The following is a 15,545-nucleotide window of genomic DNA, read 5'->3' on the forward strand; positions in this document are numbered from 1 at the left end:
AAGAAAGCAAGAAAGGAGGAAGGACTTTGGACAAGAAAGTCTTACAACGTAGCAACATAGCTTTTTTAAAATGGAAATTACTCTGCAGGATTATAGTCAAGATGCACGAGTATCAGACAGAGCATGATCAGACGTGGCGACATGAACCATAAGTATGTTTGAGGCTCCAGAATCGTTGTATTTTAACGTGTTCAACTTCTGTATAAGATTGTAAAACTTTATATAAACAGATTGTTTATATTTCACAAACATTTTGATTTTAAACAAAAGCAAGGATCAGAAATTACACAATAAAACAAGATATAGCAAAATATTATTTCAGTTTAGTGAGACAACAGTTATTTTACCAAATATGATCATAAAAATATGCATACAGTTTATCTAAAAGCTTCAGCTAATCTTTTTTTTCCCTAAATATTTAGGGCACTTATTTTCCATTATTGTTTTAGCTCTGAATTGTGTCTTTAAATACATAAATTTTAACTCAGTCTTATAATTTCTATATAAAATTGTTTAAATATATATATATATATATTTCTAAGGCTTTCAAATTTTATGATTTTGTTTGAGTGAAACTTTATGTAGTCGTTTTGTAGGGAAGTCTGAGGGCATGCTACTCTCAACTTTTATTTTTTTAATTCAATAAAACAAAATAGCGCCATCAGCTGCATTTCCTGGATTAGTGTAATACTGAATTAAGTGAATTTGGTCATGATACCATCGGTCAAACAACCATAATGTGCCATAGAAAGTTGCTAGGAGGACCAAATCGTGAGATTTATTTTACTAATGTTTGTTTGTTAAGCACGAATTAACACAATGAGCTAGGTGTGTCCTGCCCACTGCAGGTGTCGAAACAAATTTTTGATGCTATAAACCCTCAGATTTAATGCTGAGCAACAAGTGACACTGACGCATGTGAGCGTGAGAATAGGTCCTGATGCGTGAGTCTCACTTTCAGTGGGTGAGTACTAGTGGAACTATATTTCTCTCTTTTCCATTTTTTGGTTTTAGCTAGAGATTTCAAGGTTTGCTTAGTTTGACTCCTTACGTTTCTTCGAATTTGTAAATATTACGTTGAGGAACGTGAAATTCTTTCTTACACTAAGTTTCAATGATACGAAGTTCAAGAAGCAATACTGAAATTATTTATATATATTTTTTTTTAGTTTATGGTGTACTACAGTTGTGGTTAGAACTCAGTCATATATAATATAAATTTATAAATTCAAGCTTGTTTTGGCATCTTGAAACTCATATTGTAACACTGCGTATATGAGACATTCTAAAACTTCACATTGAAACCTGCAATTCAACATAAATAGCACTGATAACAACGTTTCGAGAACTTTGTCTATCATTTTCTGTTGACCAAAAAAAAAAAGTAAAACACTCAAGTTTTCCATCGAAAAGAAAATATTATCTGTAAAATTTAAAACCATTATAAGAATTTTTAGCTTTCAAACAGATTAATTTTGAAAAGAGTTTGTTTGTTTGTTTTGGAATTTCGCGCAAAGCTATGCGAGGGCTATCTGCGCTAGCCGTCCCTAATTTAGTAGTGTAAAACTAAGGGAAGGCAGCAAGTCATCACCACCAACTGCCAACTCTTGAGCTACTCTTTTACCTACGAATAATGGGATTGACTGTGACATTATAACGTCTCCACGGCTTAAAGGGCTAGCAGTTTTTAACAGTTTTATAATAGTCAAACACACAAACAGGACTGATTATAACGCCACTTTTTTGAAACTCATCAGATTATTTAGTTTATAAATTCGTACTTTTGTATGGAAACATATAATGCTAGAACAATAAAAAATTAACAAGTAAGATTTGTAAACACAGCGAAAGAGAATACACATGTTTCTGCACTAAACTTGGTCAGTCTTGGTGTATAAATTTTGATGCTTAATTATGTGTCGTACCTAAATAGAACGGACCAGGGTACTGTCTAAACATATAGTATATATTTTACAATAAAAATCGGTGTGCTTACAAATTGTTAATTTAATACTATACAAATGTTAGCAACGATGTGTACAACCAGATAAAAGATGGCGTTATCATCAGCTAACGTCACAGAATGCGCAGACGTCGAGATAAAATATTTGTTAGAAAATGTAGTATATTATATTTCCCTCGTGTTATTATTGCAATTTAGAATAATAAATTAAAAAAAACAACTTAAAGCGTTTGACGAGCACTTGAGAAGTAATTGTTATTCTGACAAACATTGAAAGGTAAGAGAAGTGAATAATATAATTGTATAATATTTTCATTGATTTGAACTCAAATGTACCAGTAAGGTAACGGTATATGTACAGTGTACACCTTGCACAGTGCTATGGTCAAACGGCAGGTGTTACTGTGAGCAGTACGCCAGTAACAAAACGGCGGCGAATTTTTGCTTATAATAATATAACTTTAATAATGATAAAGATTATAATTATAAGTCATTTGTAAAGAAAGTTATCCAGATATAGTTTTAAGCGATCGAAGTAAGATGAATATAATAATTTTTGCACGTTATTTAAAGTTGTTTGTTATAAAGCGAAGATGATCAGCCGATGGCAGTAATCCACAAAAAGATCTTAGTAAGTGCAGAACCGATAGTTTCAACATTTTATATATTTTGTTTGTGCAAATAGGTTTGGTTTGTGTGCTTATTTTTAATAATATTTTGATTTATACACAACTCATAACTACAGCCTAAAAGTTCGAGCTCAGTTGTCCTTTGGAGAAGGATTGAGAAATTGTAAAATTGAAAAGAAAACAACAACTCATTATTAAGTTGTAAACAGTTTAAAATATTCATAAACATTGTGTGTAATTTACTCCAAAAACAGAACTGAAAATCAAGCTAGTAATAAATATCGCTTGATAATGTAATATAAAATTATTATTATTTTGATTAAACTTATGAATTAAAAGGTCTATATTATTTTTAGGAGCTAAATTGGTTACCATTTACTTAATACTTGTAATATAAGTAATATATGATTAGGTAAAAAGTTAATGAATTCAAGATGTATTATTTCATTCAGATATTTATTTATGTTATTACTATGTAGTATATTTAAGTGAAATGTATTTAGATATTTAAGGTTATAAAAAAAAGCAGAGCTAAGATTAAATGATATGAAAGAAATTTACGCATTACAGAGTGGGACTTGGTTATTAATACAACAGTGTGAGTATTGTTGGTGATTTTGAAGAAAGTTGTGAGGATAATAAATTATTCTGGCAGCATTGATCCTATTAAAAATAGAGAAATTTAATAAGGATTTCAACAGCTCAAAACCTTTTTCTGAATGTATGCTTCAAAATGTTTTTAATTTTGTCATATAATTGTTTGTTGTTGTTTTTTGTATATGTACTTGCAGTTAGGCATAATGAAAAGTAATGTATACAGTGTGTTAATTTTAGTAAACAGGTTTAAAAATGTTAAACAGAAAACCTGATTAACTAGATGTGATTAACACAGCATTCTATCACTCAGGGTTATAAACGGATCATCTATGGATAATTCTAAATTCTGAACTGTGAGTTATCACTGTAGTTTTTAAAATCTATTTATAATTTTTCACTTACCCTTTGATAACCTCTTTCTTTATTGTTATGTAATGTGCTTATTATTTGTTACTCGAATTTTTTAGATTTTAATAGAACATGTGTCTATTTATTTTAGTTTAGGATTTTTATGTTAATGAGGTTGATTAATGAACTCCATGAGTCAACCAGTATTATATTAGATGTGGATTGTTATTTTGTGTAAGCATAATTCACTCCAGATTTTAATAACAAAAACATTTATTATTCAAATAATGTAGTCACAAATGAAACATTAATTTATAAATGAGACTGTTTTCATTTAACGTATACAAATATAGATGAATAAATAAAGTACCTGTTAACCTAACTATAACACTTTTCAAGATCTGATTTAATTGAGGCGTTGGTAACTTCTCGGTGTATTTTGTTAGAATATATATTTACTACTATCATGAAAGTACTGTAATATTTTCTCTTCTGTTTTGTCCATCATTATTAGTTTGAACTGGTTATTGGTTCAATAAGTCTAAAGCCAGTCAATACAGAGTATTGCAGTAGTAATAGTAATTAACTTGACAGAACTCTTAGATTGTTTTAAGGTAGCACTGACCCTTGAACCTGGGCAAATTTACACATTTTATAACCTTCAAGTTGAACACAAAAGTATGTAGTTTCAGTCTGTGAAGGTACACTTTGAGTAACATGTGTCATATGCATAATTAATTCAGCATGATAAAGAAATAGACTCTTTTATAATACCACAACGTTACTTAGGAATGACAAAAATGTTCTTTTGTGAGCATCCTCATAGCTTAAACTAAACAATTCACAAAATTTTCTACCATGTTAACGAGCTATGGGTGATTAGTTTTAATTAATGCCTTTGTAAGTGGTAATTAGACTCATAACAAGACAACTGGTAGAGATTTCTGAATTTAAAAAATGAAGCCATGAAAGAGTGTCATAATAACCAATGTGACAAATGTGCTGATATTGGCTTTAATGATTAAATGGAAACAGAATGAAAACAAACTAGATTTTTATGTGTGTTAACTAACTAAAGATTTATTAGTCACAATTTTAAGACGTAGATGAGTTATTTATGTAGAAAAGAGTTTACATTTTCAATTTGGGCTAAGTTTGAAAAATGTGATTTTTGAAATATTGGGGTCGCTCTTTAAGGGTCAGTGCTATCTTGAGAATTAGAATCATCTATATTTCGTTCAGGTATAACAGTTATACTGAATATACATTCATGTTATTGTAAAGATTATAAACCAATCAAATATGTTAGTGCAATGAAATCGAAATATTGAGGTTCATATTTGAATATATGTTGAAGTCTTTATCAGTGTGGGTTAATTCAATGATGCATATGGAACTTAATCCATATATATATCAAGATAGTAAGTGTTCTTTAATAAATATCAGGGTGTTTATTTTTTACCTAAGTTTCAGGCTTAGAAATAATTTTGGTTAATTATTTACTTGAACAATAAATATTCACTTGTACACATGCAACGACCGACGATTACTAAAGTGCAGCTAATACAAGTTTTGTTTCCTCGAAGGCTGTTTTTAACGTGTCAGCGTGATGAGTAATGTTAGGTCGAACTTTTCACACTCACACATGTGTAGCTTAAATGTAAGACTTGTAAAATGTCAAAAGTGATACAACAGACAGTTCCCGGGTTATGGGTGGTAAATATTCCACCGAGACCCATAAATTCTGTCAGGAGTCTTTAATTCAGCAGTTTTCTTTGAAACATAGGATAGACCCGATTCAGCTGCTTTGACATTCGACAAGGTAAATTATCTTTTGTTGGAGTTTCATTTCTCTGGTAGAATGAAGTGAAATTTGAGAGTAACGGATTTATGATTTTAAAGCTCAGTTAGTTACAAAATCGAACCTGGACTATTTAGTTTTATTCTTGGTGAAAATTACACATTTATGAAATGGTTTGTTTTATGATGTATATGCTGTTAATCTTAGTGTCAAATGTTTTTACAGTTTCGTTGAAAGTGTATATTGATTTGAAAGCAGTTTTTAAAAATTAAGCAGAATATTATTTTCGTTGTTAGGGCTTTTATTCATGAGAATTATCTTCGGCAGGTTTCATATTATTTTTTTTTGTCGTAAATTATAAAACTGGAGGCATTTAACACACACAGACATCAGAACCCCCACTTTCACATATTTGACTGTATAGTAACTGTAAATTATATTATTATTATATTAATTTGGGAAGGGGGGGAATTTTCCCACGCCATTTCAGCAGTTCGTTTATATTTTCAGAGTCTCCTTGAAGAATTTGCATGTCTAGCAACACCTCTATAGACACCCCGGTGTGAAAGCTAAAGTCAAGGAATTGCAAAATCCGCTGAAATCCGAGGCAGATAGCCCATTGTGGTTGTGCTCTAAAACAAAGAAAGGAAAAGCGCTCCCATGTTGCATCTCTTTACCACACCATTGCTGTTGCTATGTCATCGCATAACCACCAATAATAATTAATAATTTTTCTTAGGTCCTGTCAAACTTGAAGAACAGCATATCCACTGTGGGAAGAGCACACGTAGCCCATTGTGTAGCTTTATGTTTAATAACAACCAAACCAAATTCGTTTAGAGCACACGTAGCCCATTGTGTAGCTTTCTGTTTAATAACAACAAAACCAAATTTAGCAAATAAGAAGTACCTGTCAAACATGTGAGGGCGTCATACAATCAATTATCACATATTCAAAAGTTAATCTGGATTTCTGGATTTCAAGTGCTAAAGCGTTGTTCCCGAATTCTCCAGCTACACTGCGTTTTGTAAAATAACATATATTTGGATATATATATGCAAAAACGGCTCGTTTGGGTTGAGAAAATATTTTACATAGAAGAGCGAACAACGTTATGTGGTCAGCTTTCGGTCAGTTACCTCTTTCTTTGTGAACCTGACGATGACCGAAGAAGGTCGAAACGTTGTTCGCTCTTCTATGTAAAATATTTTCTCAACCCAAACGAGCCGTTTTTGCATATATATTTCTCTACAAGTGGGTTTTCTCGACATCACTGATATATTTGGATAGTTCTGTATTGTCAACAGAAGTATTTGTATCTATATTTTATAGCCAATGATCTCGAAAATAACCGGAAGAAGTTAGCCGAATTTTCCATGTCTCATTTTTTCGGTGAACACAATCCCTCAGTCAGTAATGAGATACTTTGTGGTTGTGCGGATTAATACTGTTGATATAATGTTAGTGACGTGTACTTAGTCCATTATGTTAACGGAAATGTGTCATAAAATTGACGTGTCCACTTCGCTGCAGACACTTAACCGACTGTTGAACGAGTAATCATATTTGATGTGACACATTGCAAAATTATTTAAGGTAAGGATGAATTTTTTAAAACCCATTAAATACGAAGATACAATATAATTTTTTTCTGTGTTTGATTTTATTTTTAATGGACGATAACATGTTGAGGGATATTTGAATAACAATTGACTAGAGTTAACTTCATAGTACTCTTAGTTTCAACGTGAATTAACATCAAATTGAGGCTGATGTTTGGAAATCGAGTAGAGTGCCAGGAACTAAACGTCGTGTGACGTCATTTCAAAATTTTACCATTCTGAGATGCATATGTTATTTGTAATCCAAGTGGTTAGTACTCGATAGTTCATGGTTCGCGTCCCCCTACTGTAAAGTCGCGCTTCTTATTTTCGAGTCGTGAGATACGAATAACGATTAAATCACACTATTCGGATAGAGTAGTCCAAGAGTTGAGCTTGTTTCTGAATTTTGCGCAAAGCTACACGAGGGCTAGCCGTCCCTAATGTAGCAGTGTAAGACTAGAGGGAAGGCAGCTAGTCATCACCACCCACCGCCAACTCTTGGGCTACTCTTTTACCAACGAATAATGGAATTAACCGTTACATTATAACGCTCCCCACGGCTGAAAGGGCGAGCATGTTTAGTGCGACGGGGATTCGAACCCGCGACCATTATATTGCGAGTCGAACGCTTTAACTCACCTGGCCCTGCCGGACTCTCCCCAAGAGATGGGATGGGGGCTGTTGACCAGAGACTCTCATCTCTCTATTGGATCAAATTTATGGAGACGGTTAACACAATTAGCGCTTTTGTATCAGTTTTATGTGAATATCCGCAACAAACACAAATATTAATCGTATTTTTTTCTTTTCCTCACTTAAGTTAATAATTACATTGAAGGGAAGAAAATATACACAAATGATGTACAAGTTTAATTTGTTACTTGTTTTGCTACTTCCTCTGAAGCATACACACGTTTCATCGTTATGTAAGGTCCCCATAACACACGTTTCACCAATTTGTAAGGCCCCCATAACACACGTTTCACCGTTTTGTAAGGCCCCATAACACACGTTTCACCTTTTTGTAAGGTTCCCATTACACACGTTTCACCGTTTTGTAAGGTTCACATTACAGACAGCCCGGTGGTTAGGGCACTCGATTCGTAATGGTCGCAGGTTCGAATTCTCATCACACCAAACATGCTCTGCTTTTCAGCCGTGGGGTCGTTATATTGTCACGATCAGTCCTACTATTCGTTGTAAAATAGTATCCCCTTAGTTGGCGGTGTTGATTGGCTGCCTTCCATATAGTCTATCACGACTATGTTAGGGACAGATAGCTCTCGTGTAGCTGTGCGCGAAATTCAAAATAAATCTAATCAGAATTAAATCACTTTACAAAAGGTAAAGTGGTATAAGAGAAGCAGAAGACTATGGTATGCTCTTAAGGAAAGAAATTATTTTGTGTGAAATGTTAATTAATTATGTGCCAAGTTTTTACGTTGTTTTTCTACCATTTGAAAGTTTTGATGTTAGCTTTTGGGATGTTGTACACATTTGACATGTAGAGCCTTTGGAGGAAAAGGTGAGTAATTATGACCCTAAATGTAAAAGGTGGCGTTATTTACGGATGACCTTCAGCCATAGCTCTAATACATTCACATGTAAGTTTAACGTAGATTTGTTGATCTTGAAATTTCTTCAAAATCACTTACAGTTAATGCATACAGACTAGTTTCAACAAAATCCCCCCCCAACTTATTGAGCACTGAACTTAATCTGCGATGGATTATTGGTATGCGAAGTTTTGTAGAAATATGTTACGTTTTTCTTTGACCAAATACTTCAAACTTGTTAAAATTCATCGAAACTTGTCAACTACGACAGTATTTGAGCTGTAGCAAACTCGTATGGAAACGAGATTAAGTGGATATTGTTTGGCTGTCGCTCTTGTAGACATCTTAAGTGAACTAGATAACTCTAGCTTCATGATTCGCCAGGCTGGATTACAGGTATAGGTTGTTCTTGTTCACGTGATTTAACGTCAGCAGGTCACGACTATCAGATACCGGTTCTGTTGCACAGTAACTCGTGTTATTTACGTATTTTATACGTATGCAAGATATATAACTATCTATTTATACGTAAAATGTGTGGTGTTATAAATGTTTAGTTGCACCCGCTAAGTGAATTCATAACTCCTGTATTATTTACGTTTCTGTTTATTTTTATGTTATTAATTTTGTACCTGCCTACGCGCGCGTGTGTTCCTGTTTATTTTTGGATATTATAAACATGTATTTTCACACATTAAGTACATATATATATATATATATATATCAGTGTACACATACATTTTTGTCTACGTTGATGTTAATTTCACATCTGCCTATCTGTGTGTTTATGACTGTTTTGGATGTTATAAAAATATATTTTCACACGGTAAATAAATGTGTGTATGTACATTTCTGTTTACGTTGATGCTATTAATTTTGCATCTTTATATGTGTATGTACTCACGATTTTATTTTGATGTTGGTTTCGGGTCTGTCATTGTTTGAGTGAAGCCATATTGGGCTATCTGTTGTGTCTACAGTGAGGAATCGAACCCCAAATTTCAGCATAGTAAGTTCGCTGTTCCATCGGGAAAATATCTGTCTGTATGTGCGTATTGTTTCAGTTGGATGCTTCCCGTCTATGTGTTCAAGTTTGACTTATTTTGATTAAACACTTGTTTTTAGCCTGATGGAAATTACCGAACTTAAATATGCTCGTCTTGCATTACTGTGCGCATTGAATAACATTTCAAAAACTAATATGCTTCGTGGCTCCGCCAAGCATAACAGGTCTCTACGTTTCAGCATGAAAATGACTAGCTGTGTCTACTTGTTCCCCTAGTTGTAGCAGGGCAAAGAACCAACAGAAAGTGGCGGGCGATATGTGTACCTCTACAGTCACGTGGCTCTATGCTTGCAAAACCAGTCGCGCTGGTATGCAACGTTGTGCGGACAAATATCTTCAGCCTAGCCCAAGAGTTGCCGCTTCGTAGGAGTGCAAACTTCTGCGTCCTCTGAAGATTAGATCACATGTGGTCACAGTAAATGTTCTAGGGAACTGTGATCACATTAGGCCTAACTGACAGTGTTTGTGATTTACATATATTGAATGTGTAACACGCAAACAGAAAGCGGGTTATGTTAAATAATTTAAATCATCCAAACCGTGTTAAGTTTCTGAGTGGGTCATGGGTTTTTGTACCTGTACTTGCTAACATTGAAGACGTACTGCACAAGTAACATTGGACTTCCAAGACACATTCGCGAAAATTCAACTTTTTGAAAAGTTTTGGAGGGAGTTGCGGAGTTATTGGTATTTAAAAAAAAAAAAAAAAATTGTTACCATAAAACAGGGTTCTGACGTCAAACATGGGAAACCAGCATAGCCAACTGGGTTTAGAACAAAGGCCAGCCAGAAATAAGAAGGGTGAGTGTAACTTAGAAACACAACATCGAGTAAGTTGTTAATGTTCTAAATAGCTGATTTTGTATTTATATTTTCAAGAAGCAACGTTAAGATTCGTTACACCTGGAAGTAATTTAAGAATACAGATAAAAGTAAAGTGTTGTTCACGAGAATTTGGAGTTTATCAAATAAATATTTCGTTTTTAATCTTTAAAACCTTTTATAAAAGGTCTTCAAGTACCTGTTGAAAGAAATGGTGACATCTGGCAAGTCGACCTCGGAGTTTAGTAAATACGTTGTCCACTCAACAGGTAGTTGGAGACCTTTCAACTTAATAAGCCTGTTCGGTCTAATTCTGGTTAAAGACCCACTGAAGGAATAGTTTATCTTTCTGAATTTTGTTGTGTTTGTGCGAAATTTCGTGAAGTGTTTATTAGCGTACCATTAGTTAATTTGAGACAGAATTGTTTTAACTTGTTTATACAGTTTATATTAAAAATGTCTGCCAACAATCGGGTGCAAATAGCAAAACTGTTTTTTATTTTCTTTTGTTAGGGTAACTGTCTCCAAAGTCGCTCAAGTTATAACTGCTCATAAGAAAATCTTATACTGACGAATTTTAAAAATACTCTCTTTAGATTCAATAATTGAATTTTAATTAGTTACCTACGTATAGTATTTAAGAAATAAATCACATTAATGCTATTTTTAATAGTATACATTCATAGTTAAAATAACTTGTGTGTATGTACTATTATGTAAACCATCGCCTACGTGCGTTAAAGTTTAAATGGCTACTTTCATGTCAGTAAGTCCACCACCACCACCAATGTAGATTGCATGTAATGTCTTACTGATCGGTTTTATATCCACTTCGTTTACTTTAGTCTGTAGTGTTTCTATTATTTAATGTGTTAGAAACATGTTGAAGTTTCCCAATGACATCTACGTTTCACCAGAAAATATAACATTTAAATTAAAAGTTCGTTACGTACGTATATACTTCTATAAGTATGTAGGTAGTGTATGGCACGTGACGTATGTTGATAGCTAAAGTTAAACATATACAAACATGGCACTTAAGGTTGTTTTTTTTAAAACGATATTTGAAGTTTTTTGTGAGTGTACTACATTTTTCCTTGTGTAATAAAGGGTGATAATCAAACACTGCAAGCACGAGGCTTCAGGTGTGGCAGCAAATAGTAATAATTAAAACCACGTGATTCAAATAATAATTTTCCCAATTATGGAGTAATTGTTATGCTCTGAAACGGAAGTAGACTGATTGCGCATGAGTTATTGTAAAAAAGTTTTTGTGAATGAAGTAAAGGATTGTGGAAAAATTCATCTAATCTATCGTGGCAGTACTCTGCTGCTAGGACTTAAACGAATTGAATTGTGGGGTGTATTTACAGTATTTATATTACTATGAAGATGATCCCTTATTTGTGTGTAATACTAAGAATTAACTGGTTCGATTACCATAATTTTTCGTATGGTAACTGGAAACTGTCCGTAGGTCTACGTGGGATTCTTTGTTTAGGATTATTGTCCAAGAAGGAAGATAATAAATTAAGGTACATTTCTACTTTTGTTATACAGACGCGAATACTTAATCAGTTTAAAAGAGTCGGTTATTGTCTTCTCCAAAGCAGGGTACGCATTTATCATCTAATGAGATCATTAGGTATTTATTAACTGTTATCACCGAATAAGGTCATTAGGGATATATTAACAAAAGCCAGAAGGGTAACATTGCCCTTGTTATAATTTTTGCTTCCTTATTAAGTAGCACGAGTTAGCTACAAGTAAAAAAGAAAAATCAACAACAACGTGTAATTTCCACCCTATATGGCCCGGCATGATCAGGTGGTTAAGGCACTCGACTCGTAATTTGAGTTGAAGGTCGCAGGTTCGCATCCCCGTCGCGCCAAACATGCTCGCCCTTTCAGCCGTGGGGACATTATAATGTGACGGTCAATCCCACTATTCGATGGTAAAAGAGTAGCCCAAGAGTTGGCGGTGGGTGGTGATGACTAGCTGCCTTCCCTGTAGTCTTACACTGCTAAATTAGAGACGGCTAGCACAGATAGCCCTCGAGTAGCTTTGTGCGAAATTCAGAAAACAAACAAACAAACAAATCCACTCTATGCAAAACACTAGTTAAGTCTCAATTGGAATACTAGCTTCAGTTTTGGTTTGTTTAAGAAATATGTTACTTTACTGGAAAAGATTCAGAGAAGGGTTACTAGGATGGTTCCTGGTGCAGAAATGTTGTATTATAGGAATAGTTTCATGAGGAAAAGAATTATAGGAGTTGATCTTTTTGAAGGTTATCTGTGAAATTGATAATATGGTCTCCTGACATCTTTATTGTGTGTTCTGAGTACGGTAAGATGAAAGGTCCCAAATGTAAGATTTGTATGTGACAGGCTAGGCTCCAGTTATGATACATTTAATTTACTAGCAGGAATATTGGGTTAGGGAGTTATTTATCGTAAGTAATAGTGGAGGCCAAGAGGGGAATCGGGAATGACTTCTAGAGGGAATGGGAGATTTTTAGAGAAACAAAGGTTAGGCTTAATTTTTTTTTTTTTTTTTTCAAATGTGGTTGTGCAAAGGTAACTTTGAAAGTTCGTTTGTTTGTGTAATTAGCGCAGAGATACTCTCCATCGCAAGGAATTAAACACCGAACTTAAGGGTTTTAAGCCCGTGAACTTAACGCTGGACTTTTCTTGCCTTCATTTTAAATTCGAAAGCTATCATACTTTCTTAGGGCAAATCCACAGATTTATCTTCAGATAACAAACGGCCTATATAGTCTGTATCAGAATAACAAATTACATTCTTGTTTGTTTTCTTCCAGGACTGTTTCAGTAGGTTTGAATTTCAGGCATGAAAAATGATTATAGTATGAAAATAAACAGCTTTTTAGGTTAGATCCTCGTGTGCATAGAATCAAGAACTGCCATTGACAAGTGCTAACATCTTAACCCTAATTTGAGATGACCGGTTTACCAGTTTTCAGAAATACAAGAGAACTTCATACAGTTTGACAAGTGCAGTCGTCTTAGTATTTATTCCTCTAATAAATTGATCCATAGCAAAGTTTAAACTAAATTAACACAAGGAAAAAGCTAAACTCGCTATTGGTGGTTAGAGCACTCGATTCGTAAACTGCGAGTTGTGGATTTCAATCCCACCGCCAAACATGCTCGCCCTTTCTGTTGTGTGTGTGTGTGTGTGTGTAGGAGAGGGAGTTATAGTGTGACGGCTAATCTCACTGTTATAAAGAACCGGAATTGGGTGGTGTTAATTATCTGCTTTCCCTCTCGTCTATCGCTTTAAAATTAGGGACGGCTAATGCAGATAGCCCTTGATTGTCTGTACGAGAAATTCAAAAAATTGAGTATAGAAATATTTGAGCCAGAATATTTGGCTTAAAATACCTAGATATCAGCCACTCAGGTCGTTATATTTATGAAACGTGCTCTAAATTCTTAATTGTAGCACTTCAGATGAAGCTTAGAGTTTTACTTTAATTAATCTAGTTCTTAATATCTTCTAAAAAAAAATGAGGCATTTCATCGTACGAAACGGACTATACCACAGCATCTGGTTATAGGCTGAACAAGAACTGTGTAGGTAACTAATTAAGGCATATTTTAGTGCGAACAAAATTTGTAATATTAGTTTACATAAAAATATACTGTGTGTGTGTATTTTTTCTTATAGCAAAGCCACATCGAGCTATCTGCTGAGTATACCGAGGGGAATCGAACCCCTGATTTTAGCGTTGTAAATCCGTAGACAGATATACTATTGAAAACATTGCAAAATATTTATATCTTGTAACCATTAAATGCAATTTAGATATTTTCCATTATTTAAAAAAAATCCAAAGCACACATTGATATATATATGTCTTTTTTTAATTGAGTTTTGAAGATGTTTGTTTCTAAATGTTTCCTTTTGTGCTTAGGCTTCACGATAAACGATAACATACCAGTTAATATCGAACCCAAGGCCTTAGCTTGCACGTGTCCTGGTTATGAAACTATTCTATGAGTTTTGAAGTTGTAATTATTTTTTTCATGTCAGTTCAAGAAGACGAGTTTTGACTCTATTATAGTTAATTAATAAGTAACAATAAAATAATGGGGGATGAATATAATGTTGCAAATATCACCTGCATTTTATTAAATGAATAACTCATGGCGTGAACATGTTTACCTCTTATGACCATATTGTGTAACTTAAGATCTTGCACAAAAAACAACAAAATTCTGACACCTGAAATGTACTAACGACATCAAGAAGTCGTTGAACTACGTGTTAGATTTTCCATCATTATCAGTATTTTGTGATAAAAGTAAGCTAGATTCACAGAACTGAAAACTTATAACAAGTAACGAATGTCTAAATTGTGTTTGTACCAGTGCAAAAGGCAGTTTTTAACAATTATTATAATATATGCCTAATTTCCAAGCAAGCTATACGCACAAAGTAAGGCCGACAACATCTGTGAAATTGGCGCCATTCCGAATTAATCTTATTTAATTTCCTACCAGTCGCTACGACCTCCCCCCCCCCCCCCGATCAAGCTGTGCTTTCCACGTTCTGTTCTGTAATATCATGTCGAAAAGAACGTATAACACAGTTGTAGGCTCTATACTGTATTATTACACCTCTCTCTCTCTCTTTGAAGCTCTATTTTTTTTTAACTTGAAGTACACGATTTCTACCCTCCCTTCTCCCAGGACAACAAACTTCCGAATAAAGACTTCTCAGATGGAAAGGATTTTGACTGTAAAATACGGATCCAGGACGACGTTTCACTCTCGCTTGAGAACAAACCAACTTTTCATGTTGCATTCCTGTTCAAAAATACAGATTTTTGTAAATATTTGGCATTGCTTTGATAAAGCATAAGACGCATACTTTGTGAACAATTTTAACTATTAGACTTGAATGTGGTAATCAAATGAAGTCGACCACCAAAATGTCTCTCATTTTTTAAAATATTTAAGAAATGTTTTGAACGATGTTTCACCTGTGAATAATTTCTCTAAGTTTTCTTTACATTATTTGAAACGTCATTTTTGTTTTGTGTTCAGACAAAATTGTTTTGTTTTTCGTATAATTCTCTTTTGTATTTTCTAATCATTCTAATCATTTATTTTCAGATTCTTGTATTCGA

General features: G+C 33.8%; 1 protein-coding gene across 4 annotated transcripts in view; it reads left to right on the forward strand.

Annotated features, from left to right (window-relative positions):
* Positions 1-2,078: 2,078 nt before the first annotated feature.
* LOC143231161 (protein numb-like) overlaps positions 2,079-15,545 on the forward strand; it is a 54,852-nt gene continuing 41,385 nt past the window's right edge. The window contains exon 1 of one of the 4 annotated variants that reach the window (XM_076465819.1): positions 2,079-2,240. Coding sequence is in view for 1 of the 4 variants with exons in the window: in XM_076465817.1 (XP_076321932.1) it covers positions 10,309-10,366 (58 nt within the window). In the remaining 3 variants the exon portion in view is untranslated. Of the gene's footprint in view, positions 2,241-2,572; positions 2,595-6,810; positions 6,936-9,857; positions 10,367-15,545 lie in introns of those variants that run through there. The other 3 variants (XM_076465822.1, XM_076465821.1, XM_076465817.1) reach the window with 3 other exon arrangements.

The sequence above is a fragment of the Tachypleus tridentatus genome, chromosome 10, assembly GCF_004210375.1.
Source record: "Tachypleus tridentatus isolate NWPU-2018 chromosome 10, ASM421037v1, whole genome shotgun sequence".
Classification (NCBI taxonomy): Eukaryota; Metazoa; Arthropoda; class Merostomata; order Xiphosura; family Limulidae; genus Tachypleus; species Tachypleus tridentatus.